The following is a 15,829-nucleotide window of genomic DNA, read 5'->3' as shown; positions in this document are numbered from 1 at the left end:
TTATCCCATGACAAAAGTTCTTATCATTGTTCTAGAATTCCCAACCTGGGGAAGAACCAACCAGCATCTCCTCCATGAAACTCTTTTGGCCCATGATGTTGTGCTGACCTTTTTACCTATTCCAAAATCAATCTAACACTTTTCTCCCACATAACCCTCTATTTTTTCTTTCACCCATGTGCCTATCCAAGAGTCTCTTAGATATCCCTGATATATCTGCCTTTACCCTCACTACCCCCATTCAAGTTTGATCTTCCAAATTGAATCACTTCACACTTTTCCAGATTGAACTTCATCTACCACTTCTCAATCCAGGTCTGCATCCTATCAATGTCCCATTGTAACCTATGACAACTTTCTACAACTATCCACAACTCCACCAACATGCATACCATCTGTACATGTACTAATGCACACTTCCATTTCCTCAACCAAGTCATTTTTTTAAAAAAATCACTAAAAGCAGGGGTCTCAGCAAAGAACTTTGTGGAACACCACTGGTTACTGATCTCCAAGCAGAACACAGTCCATCTACAACCACCCTCTGTTCTGTGGACAAGCCAGTCAGAATCCACACAGACACAAGAAAATCTGCAGATGCTTGAAATTCGAGCAACACACACAAAACGCCGGAGAAGACAGCAAGCCAGGCAGCATCTATAGGAAGGAGTACAGTTGATATTTCGCATCGAAACCCTTCATCAGGACTAATGGAAAAAAGAGATAGTAAGAGATTTGAAAGGGGGAGGGGGAGGGGAGATCTGAAATGATAGGAGAGGACAGGAGGGGGAGAGATGAAGCTAAGAGCTGGGAAGTTGATTGGCAAAAGGGATACAAGTCTGTCTGGAGAAGGGAGAGTATCATGGGGCAGGAGGCCTTGGGAGAAAGAAAGGGGGAGGGGAGCACCAGAGGAAGATGGAGAACAGGCAAGGAGTTATTGTGAGTGGAAAAGAGAAAAAATAATTAAAAATTGAAAACTAGGGATGGGGTAAGAAGGAGGGGCATTAACAGAAATTAGAGAAATCAATGTTCATGCCAGCAGGTTGGAGGCAACCCAGACAGAATATAAGGTGTTGTTCCTCCAACCGGAGTGTGGCTTCATCTCGACAGTAGAGGAGGCCATGGATTGACACATCGGACTGGGAATGGGATGTGGAATTAAAATGTGTGGCCACTGGGAGATCCTGCTTTCTCTGGCGGACTGAACGTAGGTGTTCAGCGAAACGGTCTCCCAGTCTGCGTCGGGTCTCACCAATATATAGAAGGCCACACTGGGAGCACCGGACACAGTAAATCACACCAGCCGACTCACAGGTGAAGTGTCGCCTCACCTGGAAGGACTGTCTGGGGCCCTGAATGGTGGTGAGGGAGGAAATGTAAGGGCAGGTGTAGCACTTGTTCCACTTGCAAGGATAAGCGCCAGGAGGGAGATCAGTGGGAATGGATGGGGGAGGCAAATGGATAAGGATGTTGCATAGGGGGAGTGATCCCTGTGGAAAGCAGAAAGTGGGAGGGAGGGAAAGATGTGCTTGATGGTGGGATCCTGTTGGCGATGGCGGAAGTTACGGAGAATTATACGTTGGACACAGAGGCTGCTGGGGTGAGAGCAGGTGCACGTGAAATGGGAGTGATGCGTTTGAGTTGATGGTGGAGGAAGGGAATCCCCTTTCTTTAAAAAAGGAAGGCATATCCTTCGTCCTGGAATGAAAAGCATCACTCTGAGAGCAGATGCAGCGGAGATGGAGGAATTGAGAGAAGGGTATGGCATTTTTACAAGTAACAGGGTGGGAAGAGGAATAGTTCAGGTAGCTGTGAGAATCCGTGGGCTTATAGTAGATATCAGTAGATAAGCCGTCTCCAGAGACAGAGTCAGAGAGATCAAGGAAGGGGAGGGAGGTGTCAGAAATGGACCAGGTAAATTTGAGGGCAGGGTGGAAGTTGGAGGCAAAGTTGATGAAATCAACGAGCCCAGCATGCATGCAGGAGGCAGTTTCAATGCAGCTGTCAATGTAGCGAAGAAAAATAGGGGGACAGATACCCATATAGGCTTGGAACATGGACTGTTCCACATAGCCAACAAAAAGGCAGACATAGCAGGGACCCATATGGATTCCACGGCTACACCTTTAGTTTGAAGGAAGTGGAAGGAGCCAAAGAAGAAATTATTTAGAGTAAGGTCCAGTTCCAATAGACAGAGGAGTGTGGTGGTAGAGGGGAACTGATTGGGTCTGGAATCCAACAAGAAACGGAGAGCTTTGAGACCTTGCTGGTGGGGGGTGGAGGTATATAGGAACTGGACATCCATGGTGAAAATAAGACTATAGGGGACAGGGAACTTGAACTCATTGAAAAAATCCAGAGCATGGTAAGTGTCACGAACATAGATGGGAAGGGATTGAGCAAGGGGGGATAAAACAGTGTTGAGGTATGCAGAAGTGAGTTTGGTGGGGCAGAAACAAGCTGAAACAATGGATCTACCCTCTTGGGTAGGAGGTAGAAAGGAGAACAACACATTATATTCCGTCTGGGTAGCCTCCAACCTGATGGCATGAACATTGACTTCTCTAACTTCCGTTAATGCCCCCCATTCCTAATTTTTAATTATTTTTTCCTCTTTCCCTCTCACAATAATTTCTTGCCTGTCCTCCAGCTTTCTCTGGTGCTCTCCTCCCCATTTCTTTCGTCCAAGGCCTTTCACCCTATGATACTCCCCCTTCTCAGACTTGTATCCCTTTTGCCAATCAACTTCCCAGCTCTTAGCTTCATCTCTCCCCCTCCTGTCCTCTCCTATCATTTCAGATCTCCCCTCCCCCTCCCCCTTTCAAATCTCTTACTATCTCTTTTTTCCATTAGTCCTGATGAAGGGTCTCGGCCCGAAACGTCGACTGTACTTCTCCCTATAGATGCTGCCTGGCCTGCTGCGTTCCACCAGCATTTTGTGTGTGTTGCCTGAATCCACACAGCCAATTTTCCCTGGATGCCTTACCTCCTGACTTTCCAAATGGGGAACATTGTTGATTCCTTACTGCAATCCATATTCACTACATTAACTGGTCGAGCTTCAATTTGTTTGTCACCTTCCTTGAAAAGGCCAATTAGGCTCGTGAAGCACAGCCTATCTCTCACAAAGCCACGCTGACAATCCCTAATCAGACCATGCTTCTCCAAATACATGCAAATCCTCTCTCTACGGTTCCTCTCCAATAATGTTCCTACCACTGAGATAAAACTCACTAGTCTGTAATTCCCAGGATTATTCATATTACCTTCATCAAATAAATGAATAAAATCTGCCAACCTCCAATCTTCTGGAGCTGCTCCTGTGACTGGTGAAAACACAAAGATTATCGCCAAAGGTGCAGCAATCTCTTCCCCCAGTTCTGTAGTAGCCTGGGGAATATTCTGCCTGACACTAGTAATTTCTCTATCCTAATGTTTTTCAAAAATTCCAGCACATCCCCTTTCTCAACTTCCACATGCAGGAACTTGTATACTTTCCTTTAGAGGGAGGACAGTGAAGGTTCATTACACCAATTCCTGGAAATGGCAACACTGTCAAACAAGAAATCAGGTTGATTAAGCTTGTATCTAATATAATTTAATAAAGTGAGAGGGAATTAATACTTCAATATTCACCCGTGAGAGGAATCTTGACGAATATGAGAACAAAGTAGAGCAGAGTGATCTAAACTACTTCCAAAGTTTCATACAAAATGATCACTGTTCCTAATCAACCAGATTGTTACTTTTCAAAAGACAGTAAAATTGTTAGTCGTGATGTTATTCACAAAATTCCATCAGGTTCCACTGTGTCTTGCAAGGATACATCATTAAATTCTTGTTCATCATACGCATAAAGTGCTATCAGGGTTGCTTCATCATACTGCAGTCAGAACAAGTAATTAAGTTCAGTAACTGCAGCTAAGTGGAGATTTTGAATCACTTCTACAGATTCAATGCAGGTAATAGTGGGGATGAAGCCTCAGCTCCAGCTAAATTTCAGCACGGTTGTCACTGGAGATTCTGTGCAGCAGAGCCAAAAATCAATCCAATAAATTTTAGAGCTTTGGTCAGGGATCCAGTGTGGTCAATGACTGGACACTCAGTGTTAGCAACTTGGTGAAATGACTATCAAGGCACAAGAGAAGCAACTGCTGCTGCTTTGGGGCAATCACCACCAAACCACAGGACAGTTTACATCTGCGATCATGCTACTTTGTTATGTCCACTCTTTGCCCGAGTTTGGGCAGGATTCCTATTCCATCGGGGGAACTGGTGATCAAATTCATTAGGATACATTTTTTCTTAATGTCTGCATACCTTTAAATTTTTCACTGCAGTCGCTGACTGTCAAAAGCAGCTTTCATTCTGAATGTAAGATTAGGAGGGACAGTGTTCATTTCACAAGTTTCTGGTTTCATTTTATCTTCATTAAGTATTAATAGACTGTTTACCTGAAAAGTCTGTGTACCACAAAGTCCTGATGAGGAAAGTATTGTCAACACAATATCCTTCCCACATTTAACCTGCCAAAGCTATCCATTTCCTGACCATTTGTCTCATGCAGTATGTCAGCATTCTTTGAGCACCAGTTGGCTACAGCGTTTCCCCATTGAGCTGTAGTTCAGGATAAGCATCTGAAAATTAGAAAAATGCAGACACCAGAAGCCTGACATCAAACAGGCTGGAAAATCTCATCAGGTCAGGGAGCATCCATGGAAAGAGAAACAGAGTCAATGTTTCTGGGCCAAGAGCATGTGAGTTCCAAATTTTTGGGGATTTTCGATTCCTCTTCAGTTCATTGAAACTTCTCCAGTGGTGGAGGGGATAAGATTTTCATCTGCCTCTTTTACCGTCTCTCCTCAATGGCTTTTAGTTCACCTCTTGCCTTTGATAGAGGTGTTGACCATAATTTCCCTAACCTTAATCATCTTGTTTGATTTATTCTATGTTATTTTAGCTGAAGTTTCACTCTCCAGCCTGTTCAAAGTATCAGCTATGTTTATCAAGCAGTGGTAAATCAGGGCCACTGGACTTGCTGTGTTGTCTAGAAAACATTTTGCTACTCACCAGACAGATTTCTTCAGCCCTAGTCCATGGAGCCTTATAAACTCAGTGAGTTGTTTAAAGGTACTGTACAGCAATCACATCAAGAGTCGTAGAGGTAATGAGAGGGTCTTTAGTCTTATCTTTGCATGAATGAAGGTGTGAACTGTTGTGGAGATACTGGGGTGGAGATGTTAGGACTACAATGTAAGTAGATGATAGGTGCTGTCATACCCCTCCCCTCTGCACAGGGGTGGGTTTTCCAGTTTGACGAAGATGGCTTCTTTAACCCCTCTTTCAAACCACCTGTCCTTCCTGTTCAAAATGTGCAAATAGTTATCAAAGGTGTGTCCCTTATAACCATATAACAATTACGGAAACAGGCCATCTCGACCCTTCTAGTCCGTGCTGAACGCTTACTCTCACCTAGTCCCACCAACCTGTACTCAGCCCATAACCCTCCATTCCTTTCCTGTCCATATACCTATCCAATTTTATTTTAAATGTCAATACCAAACCTGCCTCTACCACTCCTACTGGAAGCTCGACCCAGACTGCTACCACTCTCTGAGTAAAGAATTTCCCGGGGGGATATCACGTGATGACGTAGGACCGGGACGTGGAAATCCAGCTCTCTCATAAAAAAACAGTAAAATAATGTTTAAGTGAAGAAAAGTTAGTAAATACTTTTAAAAAATTGCTTATAAACTACTCAGGATTGTTTTAAGATATGCCTCCTAAACAGAAGCAGAAGAAAACTACTACTTTGAAGACAACACAAGTTGGAAAAGAATCAAGGCCGGCAGCCATGAAAGAGCCTCGGGCTCAAGTGCATTTTACCTCCGGCGATACAGAACAGGAAACTGCGGCAACATCAACCGTTTCCAAAACAAAGAGCAACAGGAATTGTGCATGCGTGAAGGAAGGGGCATGCGCAAACATGAGCAACCCAAACTACAAATCCTAGCTATGATCAGAACTGAAAGTGGAAGTGAATATGAGGCGGAATCAGGTTCTCTGGATAAATCAGACGAAGATGAAGAGACAAACAAAGAAGAGCAACAGGAAGAGGTTGGAGGTGATATTGGAGACAGAAAAACCTTTGGTGCAAATAATGTATGAATTAAAAGTAATAAAAAAGATATTAAAATATGAAGATTATGTTTGATAAAATGATGAAAAGACAGGACAAAATGGACAAGAAAATTAAAACAACGGGAGACACCATTGATAGAGTGAATAAAATGGAAGATAATATTTCTGCCTGAAAGAAAACGGTCGTTGGAAAAAGTGGATGTACTTGAAAATTTTAGCAGATGAAATAATATTAAGATAGTTGGACTTAAAGAAGGTATATAGGGAGAGGATCCAACAAACTTTTGTCAGAAATGGATTCCAGAGATTTTGGAAATGGAAGAAGGAACCCAGTTAATTGAAATTGAAAAGGCTCAGAGCCTTAAGAACAAGACCTCAAGTAGATCAAAACCCACGATCAATCTCGATAAAATGCTTAAGATATCAAGATAAAGAAAAGATCCTGAAGGCGGCTGCCCAACGTGCCAAAAAGAGAAACGGGCCATTGATGATAGAAGGGAAAACAGTTCTTTTCTATCCTGATAGAAGTTATGACCTTTTGAAGAGAAAGAAGGAATTTAACCCAGCGAAAAAAGTTTTATGGGAAAAGGGTTATAAATTTATATTGCACTACCCGGCAACCCTGATCCTTTTTTTGGATGACGGAAAAAGAAGATCTTTTACTGATTATCAGGATGCAGAAGAATTTACACAAGAACTCCCAGATATTCGCTAACCACAACCAAAGATTTAAAAGTGAAACGGATTAAAGATGAAGACAGGGACAGTGAATGTTGATGGATGTTTAAGGATAGAAGAATATTTAAATATATTCTTAATTATATGATACAAGGGGAGAAAGGTAAAAATTTGAGAAATATTAATCGAGAGTAATGATATTATTTTTTCTTCTCTTATATATACTTTACGTTACGGGGAGCTGGGGGATCTTCGGATCGATTGCTACGGGATTCACGTGTGTAATCATGGTGATTGCCATAACCCGTACAATAGAGTTTTTTTAATTCACAACATTAGTAGGGGGGTATTTTGTTATTTTTTTCTTTATAATCTATATTTCTTTAATCTTTTTTTCTTTGCCTGGACAATCGGGGAGGAGACACACAGCAACACAGAGAATTTTAAAAAGATTCCCCAAGGTACTACGAAAGTTGAAAAGTTAGGTATTACTATAGACTGAAGTTAAAAATAATGACTAATTTAATAAATTTTTTAAGTTTTATTGTTAATGGGCTTAATGGACTGGTGAAAAGAAAAAGAATTTTAACATACATTAAGAAAATGAAAATAGATATAGCTTTTAGCTGTATTCCACTTGAAAAAATTACTTATAATTTAAGAGATAAATATGAAATATTTCTGGAAATTTGGCACCCTTATTTACAAAAGATAGGATTAAATATATAGGTGCTCTGAAGATAAATTTATTGGTTATTTGGGGAAAGAAAGAAATATATATACTAAAGCTATTATGAACTCCATGGAGCATGTGGGGATCTTCCGATATCCAGGCACTCGATCTTTTTTATTTTTTTTTCTCTTTCTCTAGGGATATGTTAGGGGGGAGGGGTTAAGGGGAGGGGGAAGGGTTGATAATCTTTTTTTTCCCTTTTGTAACCATTTGAAAATTCAATTTTAAAATTTTTTTAAAAGTCCCCCCCCCCATGTTACCCTAAACTTTTGCCTATTAACTCTCAACTTATGTCCTCTTGTTTGAATCTCCCCTACTCTCAATGGAAAAAGCCTATCCACGTCAACTCTATCTATCCCCCTCATAATTTTAAATACCTCTATCAAGTCCCCCACAACTTTCTACGCTCCAAAGAATAAAGACCTACTTTGTTCAACCTTTCTCTGTAACTTAGGTGCTGGAACCCAGGTAACATTCTAGTAAATCTTCTCTGTACTCTCTCTATTTTGTTGACATCTTTCCTATAACTCGGTGACCAGAACTGTACACAATCCTCCAATTTTGGCCTTACCAATGCCTTGTACAATTTCAACATTACATCCCAACTCCCATACTCAATGTTCTGATTTATAAAGGCCAACATACCAAAAGCTTTCTTCACCACCCTATCCACATGAGATTCCACCTTCAGGGAACTATGCACCATTATTCCTAGATCACTCTGTTCTACTGCATTCCTCAATGCCCTACCATTTACCATGTATGTCCTATTTTGATTAGTCCTACCAAAATGTAGCACCTCACACATCAGCATTAAACTCCATCTACCATCTTTCAGCCCACTCTTCTAACTGGCCTAGATCCCTCTGCAAGCTTTGAAAACCTACTTCATTATCCACAATGCCACCTATCTTAGTATCATCTGCATACTTACTAATCCAATTCACCACCCTATCATCCAGATCATTAATGTATATGACAAACAACATTGGACCCAATACAGATCCCTGAGGCACACCACTAGTCACCGGCCTCCAACCTGACAAACAGTTATCCACCACTACTCTCTGGCATCTCCCATCCAGCTACTGTTGAATCCATTTTACTACTTCAATATTAATACCTAACGATTGAACTTTCCTAACTAACCTTCCGTATGGAACCTTGTCAAAGGCCTTACTGAAGTCCATATAGACAACATCGACTGCTTTACACTTGTCAACTTTTCTAGTAACATCTTCAAAGAATTCAATAAGATTTGTCAAACATGACCTTCCACGCACAAATCCATGTTGACTGTTCCTAATCAAACCCTGTATATCCAGATAATTATATCTACCATCTCTAAGAATACTTTCCATTAATTTACCCACCACTGACGTCAAACTTACAGGCCTATAATTGCTAGGTTTACTCTTAGAACCCTTTTTAAACAATGGAACCACATGAGCAATATGCCAATCCTCTGGCACCATCCCCGTTTCTAATGACACTTGAAATATTTTTGTCAGAGTCCCTACTATTTCTACACTAACTTCCCTCAAGGTCCTCGGGCATATCCTGTCAGGACCCAGAGATTTAACCACTTTCATATTCCTTAAAAGCGCCAGTATTTCCTCCTCTTTAATTATCATAGATTCCATAACTTCCCTACTTGTTTCCCTTACCTTACACAATTCAATATCCTTCTCCTTAGTGAATACCAAAGAAAAGAAATTGTTCAAAATCTCCCCCATCTCTTTTGGCTCCACACATAGCTGTCCACTCTGATTCTCTAAGGGACCGATTTTATCCCTCACTATCCTTTCGCTATTAATATAACAGTAGAAACCCTTTGGATTTATTTTCACCTTACAAGCCAAAGCAACCTCGTATCTTCTTTTAGCTTTTCTAATTTCTTTCTTAAGATTTTTCTTCCATTCTTTATGTTCCTCGAGCACCCCATTTACTCCATGCTGCCTATACTTATTGTAGATATCTGGCTTTTTCCGAATCAAGTTTCCAATATCCCTGGAAAACCATGGCTCTCTCAAACTTTTAACCTTTCCTTTCACCCTAACAGGAACATAAAGATTCTGTACCCTCAAGATTTCACCTTTAAATGACCTCCATTTCTCTATTACATCCTTCCCATAAAACAAATTGTTCCATTCCACTCCTTCTGAACCCTTTTGCATCTCCTCAAAGTTAGCCTTTCTCTAATCAAAAATCTCAACCCTGGGTCCAATCCTATCCTTTTCCATAATTATATTGAAACTAATGGCATTGTGATCACTGGACCCGAAGTCCTCCCCAACACATACCTCCGTCACCTGACCTATTTCATTCCCTAACAGGAGATCCAACACTGCCCCTTCTCTAGTTGGTACCTGTATGTACCTCTGCAAAAAACTATCCTGCACACATTTTACAAGCTCCAAACCATCCAGCCTTTTACAGTATGGGCTTCCCAGTCTATGTGTGGAAAATTAAAATCTCCCACAATCACAACCCTGTGCTTACTACAAATATCTGCTAACTCCTTACAAATTTGCTCCTCCAATTCTCACTCCCCATTAGATGGTCTATAATACACCCCTGTAAGTGTTACTACATCTTTCCCATTCCTCAATTCCACCCAAATAGCCTCCCTAGACAAGCCCTCTAATCTATCCCGCCAGAGCACCGCTGTAATATTTTCTCTGACAAGCAATGCAACACCTCCCACTCTTGTCCCTCTGATTCTATCACACCTGAAGCAATGAAATCCAGTAATAGTAAACACAAAGTACACTGCAGATGCTGTGGTCAAATCAAGACGTACAAACAAGCTGGATGAACTCAGCAGGTCGGGCAGCATCCGTTGAAAGAAGCAGTCAACGGATGCTGCTCCACCTGCTGAGTTCATCCAGCTTTTTTATACGTCTTGAAATCCAGGAATATTTAGTTGCCAATCACACCCCTCCTACAACTATGTTTCACTAATAGCTACAACATCATATTTCCAGGTATCAATCCATGCTCTAAGCTCATCCACCTTTCTTACAATGTTCCTAACATTAAAATAAATGCATTTAAGAAATTCTCCACCTCTTACTCTCTGTTTATCACTAACGGTGCAAACAACTTTACTATCTTCTTTATCTTCCTTCTCCCATATGCCTGTTCCTACACTCTGGTTCCCCTCCCCCCTTGTATCTAGTTTAAATCCACTGGTGCCTCTCTAGCAAACCTACCTGCAAGAATATTTGTCCCCTCCAGTTCAGATGTAAACCATTCTGCCGGAACAGGTCCCACCTTCCCCGGAAAACTGCCCAATTATCTGTAAATCTGAAACCCTCCCTCCTGCACCATGTCTTCAGCCAAGTGTTGATCTGCGTTATCTTACTATTTCTAAACCCAACTGCACGTGACACAGGTAGCAATCCTGAGGTTGCTATCCTGGAGGTCCTGTCCTTTAACTTGGTACCTAACTCCCAAAACTCACCTTTCAGGACCTCCTCACTCTTCCTACCCACGTCATTGGTCCTTACATGGACCATGACATCCAGCTGCTCACCCTCCCTCTTGAGAATACTGAGAACTCGATCTGAGATATTGCGGACCCTGGCACCAGGGAGACAACAGACCATCCGGGATTCTCGATCTCTTCCACAGAACCTCCTATCTCTCCCCCTATTGAATCCCCTATCACTACTGCTCTCCTCTTTTCCCTCCTTCCCTTCTGAGCCGAGGGTCCAGTCTTGGTGCAAGAGACACAACCACTGCAACTTGTCCCTGATAGGTCCTCCCCACCAACAGTATCCAAAACAATATACTTGTTATTGATGGGAACAGCCACAAGGGTGCTCTGCTCGTTCTGTCTATTCTCCTTCCCTCTCCTGACAGTCACCCAGCTACCTGTCCCCCTAACTATCGAGTCCCCTATCAGTACCTCCTTCCCTTCTGAGCCGAGGGTCCAGTCTCGGTGCCAGAGACACAACCACTGCAACTTGTCCCTGGTAGGTCACCCCCACCAACAGTATCCAAAACGTTATACTCATTATTGATGTCTTGTCCTTTAGGTGAAGATACATAGCTGAGAAGCCGAGGTACTCACCTCCATCCATTTGAGAAGGGATTGTTTTGTCTCGATGATGTACAGATCTGTGCAGTTCTCACTGCATGAGATGGCAATACTCTGTTTACGTTTGGGTATAAGTTCCTTGGGGTGGATGAATTTCTGTCTGAGTGTGTCTGTAGGTTTGAAAAACTCAGGAATTTGATGTTTGTTGACATCAATCATGGAACAGCCTCTCAGATGAGTGGTGAAACATCTTCTAGACCACAGTGTCCGGTTGCCTTGATTTACAATACTTGATATACAATGACCCGGATGACCAAGAACTTTCATAGACATATCAGGTACGTTCTCATTGTATCTTGCAATTCATGCATAATGTCTACATTCAATTGCATTTCCATGCCCTTGACCTCTCTGTAACAGTATCAAATCACTCTCGAAGCAGTCAAAAGATACAGTACAGAAACAGGCCCTCCATCCATCACATACACACTATCAACTATCCATTTACACTAAACTTTTATTTAAGTCTCTCCACGTTCCCATCAACCTCTCTCAGATGCTGCCACACATCTTCTGGGCAATTAACCTATTAATGTGTTCAAGAAAGACCAATCCCAACATTGTCATCAAACCTGCTGAGCAGGATGGTACTCCTATGATCTGTTTCAGCTTTCTCAACCACACCTTTCCCAACCTGCTTCCTGTCAATGATTCTGTTTGACCAGCTGCTCTGTCTCCATTGCATCTGTCCGGATGATTGGACCTGCCACACAAGTGTTTCTGTGATATCTTCCTTCTACCATAAACCCGGTTTCCCCCCCTGGCACTACTGACTGATCTCTCAAACATATTTCCTCCATTTCCTATTCTTCTGCCCTCACCCCAACTTTTAACAGAGTGCTCCAAGTCCTTATTCTCCATGCACATTCATTGAAGCATACTCCTGATTTTCCATCACTGGTCACCTCCACTCCCTTTTCAGGATTCTGAAATGGCCATTGTCTCCATGATTCCTCAGTCTGCCCTTCCCACTGTCGACTCTGTGCAGTTGCACTCCCCCTATCACCTTCACATTTCCGAGGAGCATCGCCACAAGAAAGCAGCATCGATCAAAGACCGTCATCATCCGACCTCACTGCTGCATCAGGAAGCAGGTACGAGAGTTTTAGGTCATGCACCACCAGGTTCAGGGATAATTATTAATAGCCAATTATTACCCTTCAACCATCAGGCTCCTGAACCACATGGATAACTTCATTCACCCCAACATTGAACTAATTCCACAACCCAACACCCACTTTCATTGACACTACAAATCATATTTTCTGCATTACTTATTTATATTAGTCTTTTTATTTGCAGTTTCTCTTCTTCTGCACATTTGTTGTTTATCAGTCTTTGTGTGCAGTTTTTCATTGATGCTATTGTATTTCTTAGTTCTACACTGAATACCTACAGGAAAATGAATCTCTGGGCACCATATGGTGACATCCAGGTACTTTAATAAACTTACATTGGATTTGAACTTTTATCCTCTCACTATCCAGAAATCCAACCAACCATTCCGGCTGAAACACCAATTCACCTGCACTTCTAATTTACTGCACAGGCTGTCTCCATTATCAATGCTCCTGTACATTTGGACAAGCTCCCATTGTTTGGCCAAATCCAAAAGGTCCTTGTATTCAGCCAACAGCAGAATTCGTTTCATCTCTCCCTGCAGTTTTAGTTCTTTCTTCTGATCTTATGCGCATTTGAAGTTATTCATTACAAAACCGGGGAAGCATGGTTATCAAATCTGCGATTTCCAAAGTTAAGGACAAACTCAACTAATGTCGGTAAAAGTTCGCTATCAGGATGGCTTGTCATTGTTCATCTCGGCACTGAGAACATCTTTCCATTCACAGGACTAACCCTGAACCTCCTTCCTTACCCCACATCCCATTCCCACTTTGCTTCCTCCGTCTGTGGACTTGTGCACTGTTCCGACGTAACAGGAAGTTAGTTGAAGCTTGAGAAGCATAAAATGACAGGACTGCCGAGTCGACCCAATTCCTGCAGGTATGATTTAGCATTCAGACTCCCAGTCTGAATTATATTACAGGGAAGGAGTTACCCAATCTGAACGGCAGACCGCAGCAATCTTTCACACAACCCACCTCTACAACCAACAGACGTAGAGCAGAAACCGGCTACCACACAGTACCGCAGCTTTTCAACTCTTCGGTAACGGGTTCCTATTTACACAGTTCCTACATCAATCCACCCAATAAAGACAGCGGTCAATTAATCCCCCCCCACCCCCCGTACTTGGAAAGGGAAAGCGTGCAAACATTACATTCACAGCACCCGTGTATCTGGCTCCATGTGGTAGTGGCTCTGCCCGGCGGCGCCGTCCCAAACCGTGCAATGGCCACAAAACAACCCCGGTTTCTCCATTCCCTATGCCCTCCCCGCCTCTCTCCTACCTGCAGCCACTGGCTCTGGGTGTAACAGATGAAACCGATGGTGAGGGCAAGCTGCAGGGCACTGACACACAGGACAAGGGTGAGGAGCCCGGCCGCCCTGGGAGCCGCAAAGCCACGGCCATTCAGCCGACCATCCGTCTCGGCCATGGCTGAACGGCAGAGTGAAATGCAAATAACCTGTGGCTGGCGGGCGGGCGGGCGGGCGGCCGTCCTATCAACAACAGCCGGCCGCCGAACACACCCCTCCGAGTCCCGGCGCCGCCCGAACGGGGTTTGAAGAATACTGCGTGACCGTGAGGGGCATATGTGTGAGTGCTAACAAACAGGGTATTTGATTAGAACTGTGCTTGTAATTGTAATTTATATGTGGATAGTCGGGCTGTGTAGTTTGTATTTATAATCGTGTGCCTACTTGCGATATATTGATCTGGTGATTGAATAATTATGATTTTCATCAGCGGCCTCCTGCACCTAGTGAAGTGGCCACTGGATGTATTTTCGTGGTCTCATGTTGCTGTACCCGTCGCTTTCAACGTTCGCCTTGTGTGTTCAGGGACGCCGCAGTTGCAACGCGAGGTCATTTGAGTCATGGTCCGCCTTCCTGCCAGTTTGAACCACTCTGGCCATTCCTCTCTAACAGTTATTAGAGATTAACAATAATTAACAATTATTATTACCTCATTAACAAGGTAACAAGGTGTTTTGACCACAGAACTGCAGTTCACCAGATTTTTTTTCTTCTGTTTTCCACACCATTCTCTGTTAATTCTAAAGACTTGTATGTGATGTGATGGGCAAACCGAGTTTGTGATGGGGTCCAGAATTGACCCTATGAACTGTGCTGCTATTGAGGTGAGGGGGTGGGGGGCGTCCAACGCAGATGTGAGAGAGAGAGAGACAAGATTTAATGTTATGGTTCCTTAGCTGATTGTTTACCTTTTCTCCAATGACATTTTTACATGCTTGTTAAGATTCCTGCAGAGACAGCAAGGAGGAGCCGGTTGATGGACAGCTGGTGTCCAGCATATGGAGATAAAAAGCAGGTCTGCTAAGACACAGGCAGACACACCACGGGACACTAAACGAGCTTTGTGCACCCATGTGAAAATGGGAGTTTTCAAGGATCGATTCAGGGAATCGATCAGTCACTCACAGTGTGTAAAGGTGCGACCGGTGTGGAACTGTTTGTGTGTCCACCCTCGCCTGGGTGACAGGTCCACCACTGAAGAACAGTCGTACGTGGTATGGTCATAGTTGGTGACCACAACAGGAAGACAACGGGAAGATTGATGGCAATGGCATCACCTCTCTCTCTCTCTCTCTCTCCAACAATACTCAAACAAATACCTTGAACTGAACTGAACTGAACTCTGCATCATATTGTAAGACTGTATCCATTTACCCCTAGCACTGAAAGAGCCTGGTTTGGTTCCTATTTCCACACTTCTGTATATATCATTGCTAACCCGTTTCATTTATTTGCATTTTATAGTACTGTATTTCTTAGTTTACTAATAAACACTATTAGTTTACAGTAATACCAGACTCCAAAGTGTTTTCCATTTCTGCTGGTTCTTAACTCAATCACGGGTACATGCCAGATTGGGGGCTCGTCCGGTATTGAATCTGCAACCTTGGCATTATCAGCACCTTATCATGACTCTATGACAGTGCTGTCATGAAAAGAAATGAAGTTGTGGAATCTGATAAATGAGGGGCAAGAGCATTTTATAAGTTAAATATAGTGTCCACCAGACTGGAGAA

General features: G+C 42.8%; 1 protein-coding gene across 2 annotated transcripts in view; it reads right to left on the bottom strand.

The window, feature by feature from the left end:
* The window catches only part of tnfsf11 (TNF superfamily member 11), a 33,862-nt gene extending 19,548 nt beyond the window's left edge, over positions 1–14,314 (bottom strand). The window contains exon 1 of one of the 2 annotated variants that reach the window (XM_059967811.1): positions 14,066–14,314. In XM_059967811.1, the coding sequence (XP_059823794.1) occupies positions 14,066–14,212 (147 nt within the window). In that variant the 5' untranslated portion in view covers positions 14,213–14,314. Of the gene's footprint in view, positions 1–13,530; positions 13,579–14,065 lie in introns of those variants that run through there. The other variant, XM_059967812.1, reaches the window with a different exon arrangement.
* Positions 14,315–15,829: the final 1,515 nt, after the last annotated feature.

This window comes from Hypanus sabinus, chromosome 4, assembly GCF_030144855.1.
Source record: "Hypanus sabinus isolate sHypSab1 chromosome 4, sHypSab1.hap1, whole genome shotgun sequence".
NCBI classification, from domain to species: domain Eukaryota; kingdom Metazoa; phylum Chordata; class Chondrichthyes; order Myliobatiformes; family Dasyatidae; genus Hypanus; species Hypanus sabinus.
The sequence above is the reverse complement of the archived record's forward strand: the minus strand, read 5'-3'. Positions and strand labels throughout refer to the sequence as shown.